This window comes from Babylonia areolata, chromosome 19 (genome assembly GCF_041734735.1).
Source record: "Babylonia areolata isolate BAREFJ2019XMU chromosome 19, ASM4173473v1, whole genome shotgun sequence".
NCBI lineage: Eukaryota > Metazoa > Mollusca > Gastropoda > Neogastropoda > Buccinidae > Babylonia > Babylonia areolata.
This window is the reverse complement of record NC_134894.1, coordinates 52,057,223-52,071,659: the sequence shown is the minus strand read 5'-3', so window position 1 is coordinate 52,071,659 and position 14,437 is coordinate 52,057,223. Positions and strand designations below refer to the sequence as shown.

Below are 14,437 nucleotides of genomic sequence, written 5' to 3'. Positions count from 1 at the left end.
AACAACGCCAACCCGACGCCTTCCCCACTTCCTTCGCTTCCTCCGGTCGACTCCAGACCTCCACCACCTCCTGCACCCTCTCCGGCGACTTCTAGGGGTACGTTACCCCATACTCAGTTCAGTGGTGCCATTGATGCTTTCATTTTCAATTCGCGAACGAAGTCGACGCGATCCGCGTTTCTCAGCCCTGCCAGTCGGTAGGACACCCGAGTCGATCTCCTCTATCACTTTTCCCATGTCAGCAATGGAATGTGCCATAACCCCTTTAATTACACATACTGGGAAGGTGCCATAACCCCTTTGGAAAACAACAACATACACTGGCTTTGGATCTGCACGCTAGACTGGGCCCTATGTGCGATGCGTCCGTGGCGGCGGCCGTGACATTGGCTCACGCGCCCCTCACGCGGCATGCCTCTTCCGTCTCGGATCCTTTGGCGACCGAGGCGCTTAGGGATGACCTCCCCAGGGGTAGGGAGGAAGGTGGACCACTAGGGGACACGCTTGCCCATGCGTGTGCACCCTGCCCTTGTCCGATTTTCCGATCCAAGGGAGACAACTCCTGCTTCGGCACCCTTGCCGGTGACCGCTGCAGTTACTTCCCTTTACCGGCTCGGCTCCTCGCCAACAGTGCAGGTGCATGCTCAGTCCCTTCAAGCTTTGCGGGGCCCTATGTGCGATGCGTCCGTGGTGGTGGCCATGACATTGGCTCACGCGCCCCCCACGCGGCATGCCTCTTCCGTCTCGGATCCTATGGCGACCAAGGCGCTTAGGGATGCCCTCCCCAGGGGTAGGGAGGAAGGTGGACCACTAGGGGACACGCTTGCCCATACGTGTGCACCCTCCCCTTGTCCGATTTTCTGATCCAAGGGAGACAACTCCTGCTTCGGCACCCTTGCCGGTGACCGCCGCAGTTACTTCCCTTTACCGGCACGGCTCCTCGCCAACAGCGCAGGTGCGTGCTCGGTCCCTTCAAGCTTTGCGGTGATGACCCCATTTGCCACACCGCCGGTTGCTGCTGTTTCCCATCCACTAATGGCGTCTCAGCAAGCTGCTCAACCAAACAACCAGCAACCCATTGGGAATTTGCTGCGGCAATTATGCACTGGTGCCACACCTAGTGCCTGCTCCACCCCTTGCGCACAGAGCAGATGCGTGCACAGCCCATTGAACTTCGGCAGTGCCAGTTTTTTCTGCCCCACTGCATATCTCCACTGTTACCCAGACTAATATCGGCAGTTCCACATCGGAGTGCCTCTTGATAACTCGATTCTGCCACTCGACAGTGCTCGGGCCGTCTGGTTACGGCGCCATCATGCCACATGTCCCCACCGTCTCGTGTCCGATGGCGACCGATTCGGGTTGGGATGCCCACGGCACTAAGGGACATTATTATTATCGGTTAAGGTGGCATAGAACCACGGACTCTCGCACGCAGCATGACGCTCCTCCCTCTACAGCGAGGAAATGTCACACCGGGGGATATGTGCTCCAAAGACACCATCCTTTTCGCCGAATATCAGCGCCAAGGGAGACAACTCCGCATTTGTAACCGACACAGCACGTCACTCCTGCCCCCCGTGCTGTCCACCAACAATGTTTCTTCGAATTCTCATTGGGTCCTCATGCCCATTCATGGACTTTACACATCTTTGCACAGCAACTACACCTTTCTTGCTGTTTCTCAGGCTATTGGCGACTAAACTTTGGGGTTCCTCATCCCCCACACAGGCACACAGCCCTCTGCAGGCAACCAGTCCTATTACCATTCTCTTCTTGTGATACACAATAACAGGAAATAAATCACAATATTTCCCCTTATGTCCTTTTGATTTTTATCACAATCAACTATCACGAAATATATATATATATAGCTATATATATGTATATCTATATGTATGTATGTATATATACACACACACACAAAAAAAACAAAACAAAAAAAACACCTACATGCCCATATATATGTATATATATATATGTAGGTATATGTGTGTGTGTGTATGTATATATCTATATATATACACACACATGTACATATATATCTATGAGATATTTCTATCTCTATTCATTGACATCTATTCATTGAGATTCCCTACATAGCAATATAGGCACACTTGCATTTGCGGCCTTCTGTCCACAATGCCCTGAACTCTGCGCCTACGTACTGCACTTTATTCATATGTGTATGTACATCTCATATTTAGGTGCATACACAGATTCCTTTCCATTACTGATTATGCACACTTACCCATTTACTTGGCTATATCTGTGCACGCTACACGTATGCTTATACAGCCACTTATTTCTTGTGTTTTGATCCCTTGTCATTGGCATATTTCTGACATCAATACTTGAGTTGATGGAAGTTTATATTCCCTTTGCACATGTATGTATTCATTTTCATGAATTCATCCCTACCTTGCTTTCGGAGGACGACTGCACTCACAGACAAAACTGCCTCATTCACGCCTGAATGTATACTCCACATTTTAGTAGTGGCTGGTCCTTAGGGACCCACACACCCCCTTCCCACCCACAGGGTTAAGAATGCCCTCGCTTGGCGCAAGGAGGGACAAGGCAACCCAACTCATTTGCCTACAACAATCAACCATAGGGCTGGAGATGCCCTGGCACCACTGTGGTTGTGACCACAGCTCCACACGGGCCCTACATCCTAGCCAGCCTTGCCATGAAGGGGTGTCAATCTTTGATTCCCAAAAGTTTTTGCGGACCCAAAAACTGCCCACTGGGCAGAAGACAAGTACCCTAAGCCCACCTCTTCCACTCCTCTCCAGTAGGAGAAGGCCTGGGTCATAATTGTTTTCCTCTACATTTGGGAGAAAGGCATATTGACGAGGACGGATGCGTCTCACAAAGCACAACGAACCGTCCATTAGCCACAGGGGTGTTCCTTTCTGCCCACTCATACCAGCACGGCAGATGCCGCATTCAAGCACATCAGTTCGCCCCATCACCTCGCTTGAACAGAGATCCAGCATCAACGTCTCAAACAATTGGCGTTTGAAAGCACTTTCTACACTTGGTCTTCCCTGCCCGATCCTTTCAGCCTCAACACACAACCACTGCTGTGGTTACAGATGGGCATTCCTTCTCAAGCACTGTCTTTCCAATGAGACACTTCCAGGGGTTTCTAGCCTAGGCAGGCTATCCCATCATGGAGCCCCAGCCTTCAGTCAAGGGCCTGTCAGAGGATGACTTTGTTGTCACTTCGGAAGCAAGCACCATGCCTTTCAGACACATGGTTGCACCACAAGACCCCGTCAACTCTTTCCGGCTCCTTACATTGCAACATAACCTGCATGGTGGACACCTTCATCCCTCAAGCACACAGCAGCTGTTTCCTGACTTACCCATGCTGATTGGTGTCCTCCTAGGAACAATAGATGATAATCAGTTGTGTACGACAGTCACCATCGGAACAGCAGAGGAGGCAACTGCTGTCCCAACTATTTGGGCTGGAATTCGATTATACAATTTCCAGTAGAGAGTGTTTTGCCTACGTTGCATCCCCGGTCCCTCGATCAAGAGGGCCTTAGGACGGATCCCAATGGCTAGTTAGGCCCAAGGCTACAGCACTAAGTCCCAGTGCAATTTGACTTCCTGTCTCAGAGACACAGTCATTCATGAGAGGCTAAGCTGCAAATGATTTCCCTTTGCAATTAAGAAACCACGGATAATACAGCTCTCACTTTGCAGTCGGCCATATTGGAAACGTATGGCAGATCAGTGCTTTGATGTAAATAGCCGGTACAACACATCTTGAGCCACTTAATCCCTGCCCCCGCCCAGCTCCATCCCAGACTCAGTGCGCACCATACACAGCCAGAGACCTGTCATGGATCTCCCTTTCTCACTACAGAACCTTCAGCAAAAAATTGTTCCCCATGGAAACCCTCTTCCATTTGGTATTCCACCACAGAATGAGACTGAGTGACCTGTGGGCGCATGAAATGCACTTCCACAGCCTGATCCAACCCAGCCATTGACCACCGACAACTATCTGCAGGTGGTTCCAACATGCCACACTCGGGTACAGAAGCCACCAAGCCTTCCGTAAGCCCCTTCATGATGATACCTACCTGGACAATTACACAACCCTGTCCCAGGGACATCAAGTCTTTTGTTGCCAAATGTCTGCCATTCTATGCATAGGCAACATACCAGTGCTGTCATTTTTTGACAATGACAAAAAAGTGGTGGGGGGAGCGCCCATTGCCTGTCAGCTCGCATGGAGGAGCTCTACAGATCTGGCTGTCATGCCTAAGGCAAGCCCAACATGGCAACCTACCTCTGTCTCGTGCCACAGTTTCCCTCAAAACCAAAAATCACTTCCACTATCAGCCTACATCCGATGTGGAATCATCAGATCAAACCACATGTGCACCTCCTTGCATTGACGCTCAACCGCGCTCAAATGAGACAACCCTATAAGGGTACGTGTTTCCTTCCCTTCCTTTGATTCGAAGGGCTCTCAGTAAAGTGTGGATTCAACCCACCGACCCGATTTTCTTTGCCCTACGTTTATCAGCACAGCTGTGCTCCACAGACCTCCCCCACAATACGGCTGCGGACCTCTGTCTTCTTTGCCCGCACCAATATCCTTAGGTGACACAGTACACTCTACTTTCATTGAATTCTACTTGAGGGACATCTGTCGCTTTAGGGATGATGGCTCATCGACTTCTACCAGAGAGATGTCGCACGCCTACGGGATGATGGCTTAAGAGGCATCGCTTCTGCGCTAGTTGCACAACAGGCCATCACAGCACACAGACAGTAGAACAGGCGAGCCCTCCACCTTGTCGCGCTATTCTGCACTAGTTGGGTCACGGTTAAGTATGTGTAATTAAAAGGAAATTTTCTATCTAAAATTACGTTTAAATAACATACTTACCGTGACCCAAATTTAAGACCCTCCCGTCCTCCCCACTTCCTGTTCTCCCTGCTCGCTGCGCTGGTGATGGCATATTGCCGTCAAAAGAGGGCGCTAGCCAGCGGGACAAAGGGGAGGTTACCTACTTCTGGGAGGTTATCGGCCGTAGTTTCATTTTCTCCGCATAGGCGGATAGTAGTTTGCACAGGCAGGAATGTCAGACTCCTGCCGGAGTCTGCACTAGTTGGGTCACGGTAAGTATGTTATTTAAATGTAATTTTAGATAGAAAATTTCCTTTATGTAGGAATGTTCACGCATTCCGTCGTCCAGAGAGAGTTAACAGGAAGTCAGTAAAGTGTTCTGAGTAGTGATGTTGCTCATTCGTGTCTGTGTTTTTGGAGTACAAGTTGGGCTGCATGATTCTGAATACGTTGAAGTTTATTTAGTTTGTTATCAGGGAGACCAGCGAGAAGAAAGTTGCAGGAGTCTAATCTAGATAGTAGAAAGAAACAGCAACTACTTTGAGAAGCACAAGTTCCCACGTCAGAGGTACTACTTCTCCCTGACACCCCATACACGTCTTATTTACACTAATCACATTCTGACACATGTGGCTATAGCGTACTCGTGAGTTTTTTTTATTCAGGACTCTAAGTAGTTGTTTGGTTAAAAAAAAATTGACAGCTTTTTCTTGTTTAACTTTCATAGTGGAACTATTCCAGTGTTAGGATCTATCATCACATAGGTGGCTAATGCCATATTTAGCAACAGTCAGCTAAGAAGGGGAAGAACCCAGGAATGAATTCTCCATGTGATTGGGGTTTCTTCTCTGTTAAATCTTGAATAGATATGATGACAGTGAGATCCTATATGCGGCAAGCACCCAGCACGTGTAACATGGAACCCATAGCAACAAAAGTGACATTGACATACATGTCAAGGTGTGTGTGTGTGTGTGTGTGTGTGTATGTGTGTGTGTGTATGTGTATGTGTGTGTGTGTGTACATATGTGTGTGTCCCAGGGGACAACAACACAGTGAACAGGACCCAGCTTGTGCAGCGTGGACGGGAGTGGTGTGTGTTGATGACGTGTCTGGTGTCAGAACTGGACTTTGTTGCCAACGCCCTCAGCACGGCAGGCCAGGCCAGCCTGGGCATTCCGGCCATCTCCACCTCCCCAACCAGCAGTGTGTGGGCCTTCACCAGTCTGCACAGCAAGCTTGTGCCTCTGCTGCAGGAAGAAACTGGCCGTCTGAAGGATGTGCTGGCCTCTCTGGTGGCTGGAGGGTATGTGCTGCTCTGGCATGTTCCTGTCTTATGTCAGTCCTTTGAGAGGAACAGGGCTTGTGTTTTCACAACTGAAGTGCAAATAAATTCCATGGCAGGGTGGGGTGGAGTGGGGGTGGGGGTGCGTCATACCTATTTTACAAATCTTGTTTGATGCATTTTAATGAAAAATAAGTCTTATTTAAGATGGGTCAGATGTCAGGTATGTGTGTGTTTAAGCTATTATGTTTGGTAATTATACTTAGCATAGTTGTTCCAAAATGTGCAGTTTTTAATTTTTCATAATGTTCACAATCTGTATCTGTCACTTTCTCTCTCTGACTCTCTGTCACTGTATTTCTCTCTCTCTCTCTCTCTCTCTCTCTCTCTTGTGGTTCTGTTGTATTTGGAATTTTTGTTTTCATTTACTGCGTTCTCATGACAAATAAAATCATTTTATTTCAATCAAGATGACAGAGTAACGCACAAAGTATAGGCAGAAAACTTGCACCATGCACTGGTGTTTAGGTGTTGGAGGTAAAGTGTTGAAGTCTCCTGGGCTGATCATCACATGCTGTTAAAAAGCATATATCTCCACCAGTGGAGATAATGTTATTCTGTGAGTTTGAGAGTGATTAAGGACAGTCCCCAGAGAATCCTAAGACAATTCTTGGAGAGTCATAGGACCAATACTTAGTGTATACTGTATTGTATGTTTTCTTCAACTTTGACCCATGCACCATATGATAGTGTTGCCAAATGCAAGTTTAAAATCTGTTGAAATGCTGTCATGAATTGAAATTGTATCTAAGTCAACTGTTTTTGGTGATGAAAACAAATAAAACCTTCTTTCCATAAATCAGAATAAAAACAGATCACTGACAACTGATATTTACATATCATGACATAGATGTCTCTGCACAAACAGCACAATTGAGGGAGTGAGGACATGTCAGATTGAAGAAGGCAGAGATTGATAGAACAGACAAGCTGGCAGATGGCACAACATATGAAGGAATTTCTGATGATGACGTCAGGGCCTCGACATTGACTTGGGTTGAAGGGCAAACATGGTTACAGTTGTGACAGCAATTGACTCATCACTGCCCATCTTCCTGTTTATCGTTTATATTCATGTTGTAATATCCTGTGCAGCAGGTGTTGTTAAACTTAACAGCAAAGTTGATTAATACTTCTGTATTTAATCATTGACTGTTGATTAATACTTCTGCATTTAATTATTGACTGTTGATTAATACTTCTATATTTAATCATTGACTGTTGGTTAATACTTCTGTATTTAATCATTGACTGTTGGTTAATACTTCTGTATTTAATCATTGACTGTTCTCCAATCTTCTGTCATTAGTTTAATGTATTTTTACTTTAAGTGATATTAAACATGTAGTGTGTGTTTGTGTGTGTGTGTGTGCATCAGTACTTGTGTGTGCATGCTTGTTTAGAGTGTATGTGTGCATATAAAAAAGGGGGAATATACAAAGAAAGGATTGATTAAACAGTGCAGTCAGCATCCTGTGAATACTAAATTATAGCATCAGTTAACTTAATAACAACGTACCACGCATATATGCGCAGAGGCCGATGCTCTGCTGGGCACAACTCACGCATATTTGCGTGGTAGTGCCATTTATAGTTAACCATGCGGCGCACGCATTTGCGTGCTGAGCTTTATTTCAAAACAAAGACTGCCTGTCAACGGTCTGAGGGGAAAAAAAAAAACGCATGGAATTCCATATACCAATCATCCATCTATTTTTAGACCAGTTTCTGCTGACCTAGTCAGCGTTATTTGGTCGAATTCCCAACTTGAAACAAAGGACTCGAGACCAGTCATTTTGCTGTCAAGGATGGCGTCTCAACGGACGAGGTGGACAGTCGTGTCACTTGAAGAAGTGCTTCAAGAAGATGTTCAGAATGGCTCTGGCGATGAAGGTACTGTTCAGAAGGTGAAGATGAAGACAGAGAAAATTAAGACAATTTTCTTGAAGATGCCGTTACGGATGACAGTGAAAATGATGAAGAAATTGATGATACCGAGGAGGTGCGTGTGGGTGATGGCGATCCTGATTTTCGGCTCGAAAACGGAGAAAGCGACAGTGACAGTGATGATTCTATGGTTGTTGATGATCGAAGAAATGATGAACCAGTCAACAACAACAACAACAATGTGCAACATGCTGTTTGTGGAAATCAGAGGCAGCAAACGGTGCGCGACATCAACAACTTTCCACGTGTTCCTGCTTTTACCGGTCAGTTTACATTTTCATCTGTCTGTACTTTTTGAGTTGCTGAATTTAGATCATGCACCGTTCAAACTATACTGTGTGTGTGTGTGTGTGGGTGTGTGTGTGTGTGTGTGTGTGTGTGTGTGTGTGTGTGTGTTCAGTCAGTCACTGTGTGTCAGTCTCAGTGTATATGCTGTGAACAATCATTGAATCAGTCTATAACACTACGTTTTTGTGATGTGGTTAGCCAGTAAACACAATGTATTTGTCAATTTGTGATGCAGTCATCCAGTAAACACAATAAATTTGTCAATTTGTAATGTTGCCAGCCAGTAAACACAATGTTTTTGTGCTGTTGTCAGCCAGTAAACACAAGGTCTTTGTGATGTAAACAGTCAGTCTAGAATAGTTATTTCCTGGTGATGTGAACAGGCTGTCTATAACAATTTGTCTTTGTGAGGTGTGTATATATATATATATATATATATATATATATATATATAGTTTATTTATTTATTTATTACTTTCAGGCATTCCTGGGGTGAAAGTTGATTTGGGACCAGACCCAAAGCCCATTGACATCTACCGGTTTTTCATCTCAAATGATATTCTGCGTCACATAAAAAAGGAGACAAACCGATATGCAAAATCCTGCATTGACACAGAAAGGGCAAAAGGACCTCTTTCAAGGCGGAGTGCTTTCGCAACATGGAGAAGGCTGTCGGTCCCTGAGCTGGAGAAGTTCCTAGCCATCTGTCTCCACATGGGACTGGTGCGAAAGCCCAAGATCACTGACTACTGGACAGTGCACCCAGGGGCACACTCTTCATTTGCCGCTCAGCTGATGTCAAGAGAACAGTTCGCATCCATTTTGAAGTTCCTCCATTTGAACAATAATGCCAACATGATCCCATATGGCCAGGTTCAGACCTTTCATGGATCACCTTGAGCAAAGGTTTCAGGAGGTATGCTATCCTGAGAGGGACATTTGTGTGGATGAGGCTATGTGCCCATTCAGAGGCCGTTCACGCTTTCTTGTTTACATGAAAGACAAACCCACCAAATGGGGGTTCAAATTTTATTAACATTGTGAAAGTAAAAGTGGATATGTTTGCAGACTGGAAATGTTTTGTTCACAGCATGGTGTCAGCAGCAAACCATATGATGTAGTGATGCAGCTGGTGTCACCACTGCTCAGTGTAGGCCACCACCTCTACATTGACAGCTACTTAAAAAAAAATTTTTTAAGAGTTTAAAAAGTTTATTTTGCGTTTGTTTTCTCCATCATGAAATTGACTACACTCATGCATCCTTGAACCTATAAACTTCACAGCAGAAAAAGCAGAGAGAGAGAGAGAAAGAGAAAAGAGAAAAAACGAAAGAAAGAAAACACCAAAGAAATAAGTACGAAAGATTTAAAGACACCTCTTCAGTTTTTTGTTTTTTTTCAAATCTCTATAACCAGCCAATCAAAAATGAGACGCCTGGCGAACAGACGTTTGTTAGGCTCGATGTATGATTGGCAGGGGAAACCAGCCAATGAGCAGGTGCCTAGTGAACAGACGTGTGTTATGCTCGATGTATGATTGGCAGGGGGAACCAGCCAATCAGCAGGTGCCTATCGACCAGACGTTCTTATGCTCTGGGTGATTGGCCGGGCTGGATTTGACCACGACCGTTTGCTTTGTGACGTAGTGGTGGTTGTAGCATTCCCACAGCAACAGCAGCTTTTGGTGGGCCTCAGCATTCTTGGGAACCTTGGACCTGGACAGGTCACGGGTCTCGTTGGGGTCCTGGCGGGCGCCTCCAGCCCCAAGGTGTTGACGCTGGGGGTTGGGGCATACCAGCCTGGGAATCCTTCCTCCTTGGCCACCATTGACAACTACTACTTTGAGCCCAATATCTGCACTGCTCTCTTTGATCAGCTGACAATGGTGTGTGGCACAGTCTGCAAAAATCGCAAGGAGATGCCCAAGGACCTTGCCAACCAGCCACTGCAGAGAGGTCAGATGGACTACAGGAGGAGGGGCAATGTTGTAGCCTGCAAGTGGAGAGACAAAAAAGAAGTTTTCACTCTGTCCACCATGCACACACCTGATCTGGAAAGAGTTCAGGCCAGGTATGAACTCAAAGATAAACCAACAGCTGTCATCAACTATATTCAGAACATGGCAGGTGTAGACCAGAGTGACCCACTAATCACATACTTCCCAATGCATCAGAAGACAATGAAATGGTGGAAGAAACCCTTCTTCCACCTACTGACTCTGTGCACCATCCAGACCATGATATTGCTCAACAAGCACAGGATGAGTAGGCAGCTGAAGAAGGTGTCGCTGGAAGAGGTGATCAAGTCTCTCCTCTTGGACCTTCCTCTCACTGATGTTGCACCTCCTCCTGCTGCTGCTGCCAGACCCAGGCTGCCCACCTTCAGACTGAAGGGCCGGCACTTCCCCGCAGAGCTCCGGCCTACAGAGAAGACAGCAAAGCCCAGAAAGAACTGCCACATCTGTTACCAAAAAAATGAAGAAGTGTGGTGCCACAGCCAAAGACTTGAAGAACAAACGCCCCATGACCAGCTTTTATTGCCCAATGTGCAGTGTGGCATTGTGCGTTTCCAAATGTTTCAGGGATTACCATACGAAAAAGGACCACACAGAAAACTAACTCCACCCTTTCTGTCTGTCTGTCTGTCTGTCTGTCTGTCTGTCTCTCTCTCTCTCTCTCTCACACACACACACACATTCTGTTTATAATTCTGACTTTGTGGGCTATTTTCGGACTGACAGAAACTGAACAGAACAGCAAAACAAACTTTGTCAGTTTGTGAGTCTTCAATGAGGAGACAGTTGTGCGCCGAAAGTGACAGTGTGTGCTTCCCATCATCTTTTGTTTTGTGCTTTTGTATGAAGCTGAATTTTACATTATTTTTCAAGATTACCTCTCTGGATGCTTGAGGTGAGAGAAACATTTTATTATTACATTATTATTTGATGTTTTGACACATTCTTCGGCATGTTTTGTGTAGATTTTAAGTTATGCTTTTTTCCACTTTGGGTGTCTTTGTTTCCTTGCATGGCTGATACAAAAGAGGAAGAAAACAGTAACAAAAACACAACAGTGTGATAGATGAAAGATTCTTTTTCCCAATGATACCAAACACTTATGCTGAATCTGTAATGAAAGGTAACAAATTTCCTCTTGAAAAGTACTAAAAGTAGCCCATTTCCAGGCTACACATGGCCTCTGAACACCTCGCATGAGGCGAAAATCCAACCAGCTGAGGTACGTGGTGATAGGGTTAACAAATTGAAAAGAAAATCAGTGCAGTAATACCTGTAGCCTAAGTCACACTACAGGAACACATCCATCAAACAATGTAACCTGGATCCAGCAATGAGTGAGTGAGGATGGGGGTGTTTTTTGTTGTTGTTTTTTTGTGTGTGTATGTTATGTGTGTGTATACACAAGCATGTGCATATGTATGTGTGTGAGCATATGTATATATTTGTGTTTGCGCATATGTGTGTGTGTGAGTGTGTGAAATTTAGAGAGACACAGAGCTAGAGGCATGAATTGCTACATATGTTATTTTACACTGTGAATAGCTGAACTATGAAAACAAGTAGATCAATCAAAGTATATGTGCTTGTGTGTCAGTGTGTGTGTGTGTGTGTGTGTGTGTGTGTGTGTTGATTCAATGTCTTTTAATTTTGTGTGATATTACTTACTTACTTACTTATGCCCATCGCTCCCGGTGGAGCATAGGCCATCAATGACCCTCCGCCATCGCACTTTGTTCTGGGCTGTTCTGGCCATTCCAGTCCAGTTGGTCCCTTGCTGCTTCAGCTCTGCCTCGGTGTCTCGCCTCCAGCTGTTGCGAGGCTGGCCTCTCTTCTCTTTCCCTGCAGGTTCCAGGTGGCGTGTGATGCTGGACGCTGGCTTCCTGAGGGTGTGTCCAATCCAGCCCCACTTCCTCCGCAGTATCTGCTTGGCCACTGGTTCCTGTCCCGCTCGTTTCCACAGATCTTCGTTTCGGATCTTCTCCTGCCATTGGATTTTGTAGATGCGCCTCAGACAGGTGTTGAAGAATGTCTGAATCTTCTGCTGCATCGTCTGTGTTGTCCGCCATGTCTCGCATCCATAGAGCAGAATTGACTTCACATTTGAGTTGAAGATGTGGAGTTTGGTTTTCATACTGATTGCTCCAGATGCCCAGATGCTCTTGAGCATGATGAAAGTTGTTCTTGCCTTGCCGATTCTGGCTGTGGCGTCTCGGTCTGTGCCTCCCTGTTGGTCAACCATGCTTCCCAAGTAGACGAAAGACTCCACCTCCCTGATGGGCTCTCCACTGACTGTGACTGGTGTGTTGGCAGTGGTGTTGATCTTCATCAGCTCGGTCTTCTTCTTGTTGATCTTGAGCCCTGTCCTGGCTGACATGGTCTCCAGGCAAGTGGTCTTGTCCTGCATCTGGCTGTGGTTGTGTGACAGGAGCGCCAGGTCATCAGCGAAGTCGAGGTCATCCAGCTGTGTCCAGATTGTCCACTGTATACCGTTGTTCCTGCCTGTTGTAGTGGTCTTCATGATCCAGTTGATGACCAAGAGGAAGAGGAACGGTGACAGCAGGCACCCCTGACGAACTCTGGTCTTCACCTTGAAACTTTCGGACAGCTGGCCTGCGTGGGCAATCCTGCAGCTCATGTCCTGGTAGGTGCACCGGATGAGGGAGATGATCTTCTCTGGGACTCTGTAGTGCCTCAGCAGCTTCCACAGCATCTCTCTGTCCACACTGTCGAAGGCCTCATAATCTATGAAGTTGATGTAGAGGGGGGAGTTCCACTCCAGCGACTGCTCCACGATGATACGCAGGTTGGTAATCTGGTCGGCACAGGATTTGTTCCGCCAGAAGCCTGCCTGCTGGTCTCGGAGCTTGGGGTTGATGGCCTCTTTCATCCTTTGCAGTAGAACCCTGTTGAGAACCTTGCCTGGCGTTGACAGGAGCATGATCCTTCGGTAGTTGCTGCAGTCCCTGAGGTCTCCTTTCTTTGGCAGCTTGATGATGATTCCTTCTTTCCACTGGGCCGGTACGTCCTCCTCCCAGATCTTGCTGAAGAGGCTGTATAGCTTGTTGACAGCTGTTTCCATGTCTGCTTTGATGGCTTTTGCTGGTATCTCGTCCGGCCCTGCAGCCTTCCCATTTCTCAGAGTCATGATGGCCTTCCTGATCTCTGCCTTTGAGGGTTTGTCGCAGCTGATGGGCAGTTCTGTTTCTGTGAGTGGGATGTCTGGTGGTGTGTCAGGGGCGGGGTGGTTCAGCAGCTCCCTGAAGTGTTCTGCCCATCGTTTCAGCTGTTCCTCGGTTGTTGTCAGTGGGTTCCCATTCTTATCCTTCACTGGCTTCTCTGTCTGCTGGAACTGCCCGTCAGCTTCTTGGTCACCAGGTACAGGTCCTTCAGGTTCCCCTGTCCGGCTGCTGCCTCTGCTTGACTGGCCAGGTCATCGATGTAGTCCCTCTTGTCCTTCTTGGTGCTCCTCTTTACATCTCTGTCCGCTGCTGTGTACTCTTCCTGTGCCTTTGCCTTAGTTGCTCTTGTTTGGCTCGTGTTCAGCGAAGTTTTCTTCTCTTTCCTTGTTTCCACCTTGTGGATGGTGTCGGCAGAGATCAATTCTTTGTGCTGAGTCTTCTTCTTGCCAAGGACCTCTTCACATGTGTTGTGCCAGAACTTCTTGCTGTGTTCCCACTGTGTCTCGATGTCCATCTCTCCATCTTCTATCAGCTCTTGTAGTGGCTGGAACCTGTTGGAAAGGCTGATCTGGAATGCTGCTTGTGTGTCCTTGTTTCTGAGCAGTCCAACATTGTACCTTGTCCGTGTGTTGTTGGCGTTGGTGAATCTCTTGAGGCGAAGTCTCACTGTCATCATAGGAAGGTGGTGGTCTGATGACACATCGGCTCCTCTCATCACTCGTACATCCTGCCATGATCTCCTGAACTTGCGGCTAATGCAGATGTGGTTGATCTGGTTCTCC

The 14,437-nt window shown here is 46.7% G+C and overlaps 1 protein-coding gene across 3 annotated transcripts in view; it reads left to right on the top strand.

The window, feature by feature from the left end:
- Positions 1-14,437, top strand: part of LOC143293831 (uncharacterized) — a 208,714-nt gene that overhangs the window by 118,057 nt on the left and 76,220 nt on the right. For all 3 annotated transcript variants that reach the window (XM_076605113.1, XM_076605112.1, XM_076605111.1), the window contains exon 16: positions 5,921-6,185. In XM_076605113.1, the coding sequence (XP_076461228.1) occupies positions 5,921-6,185 (265 nt within the window). The remainder of the gene's footprint in view (positions 1-5,920; positions 6,186-14,437) is intronic.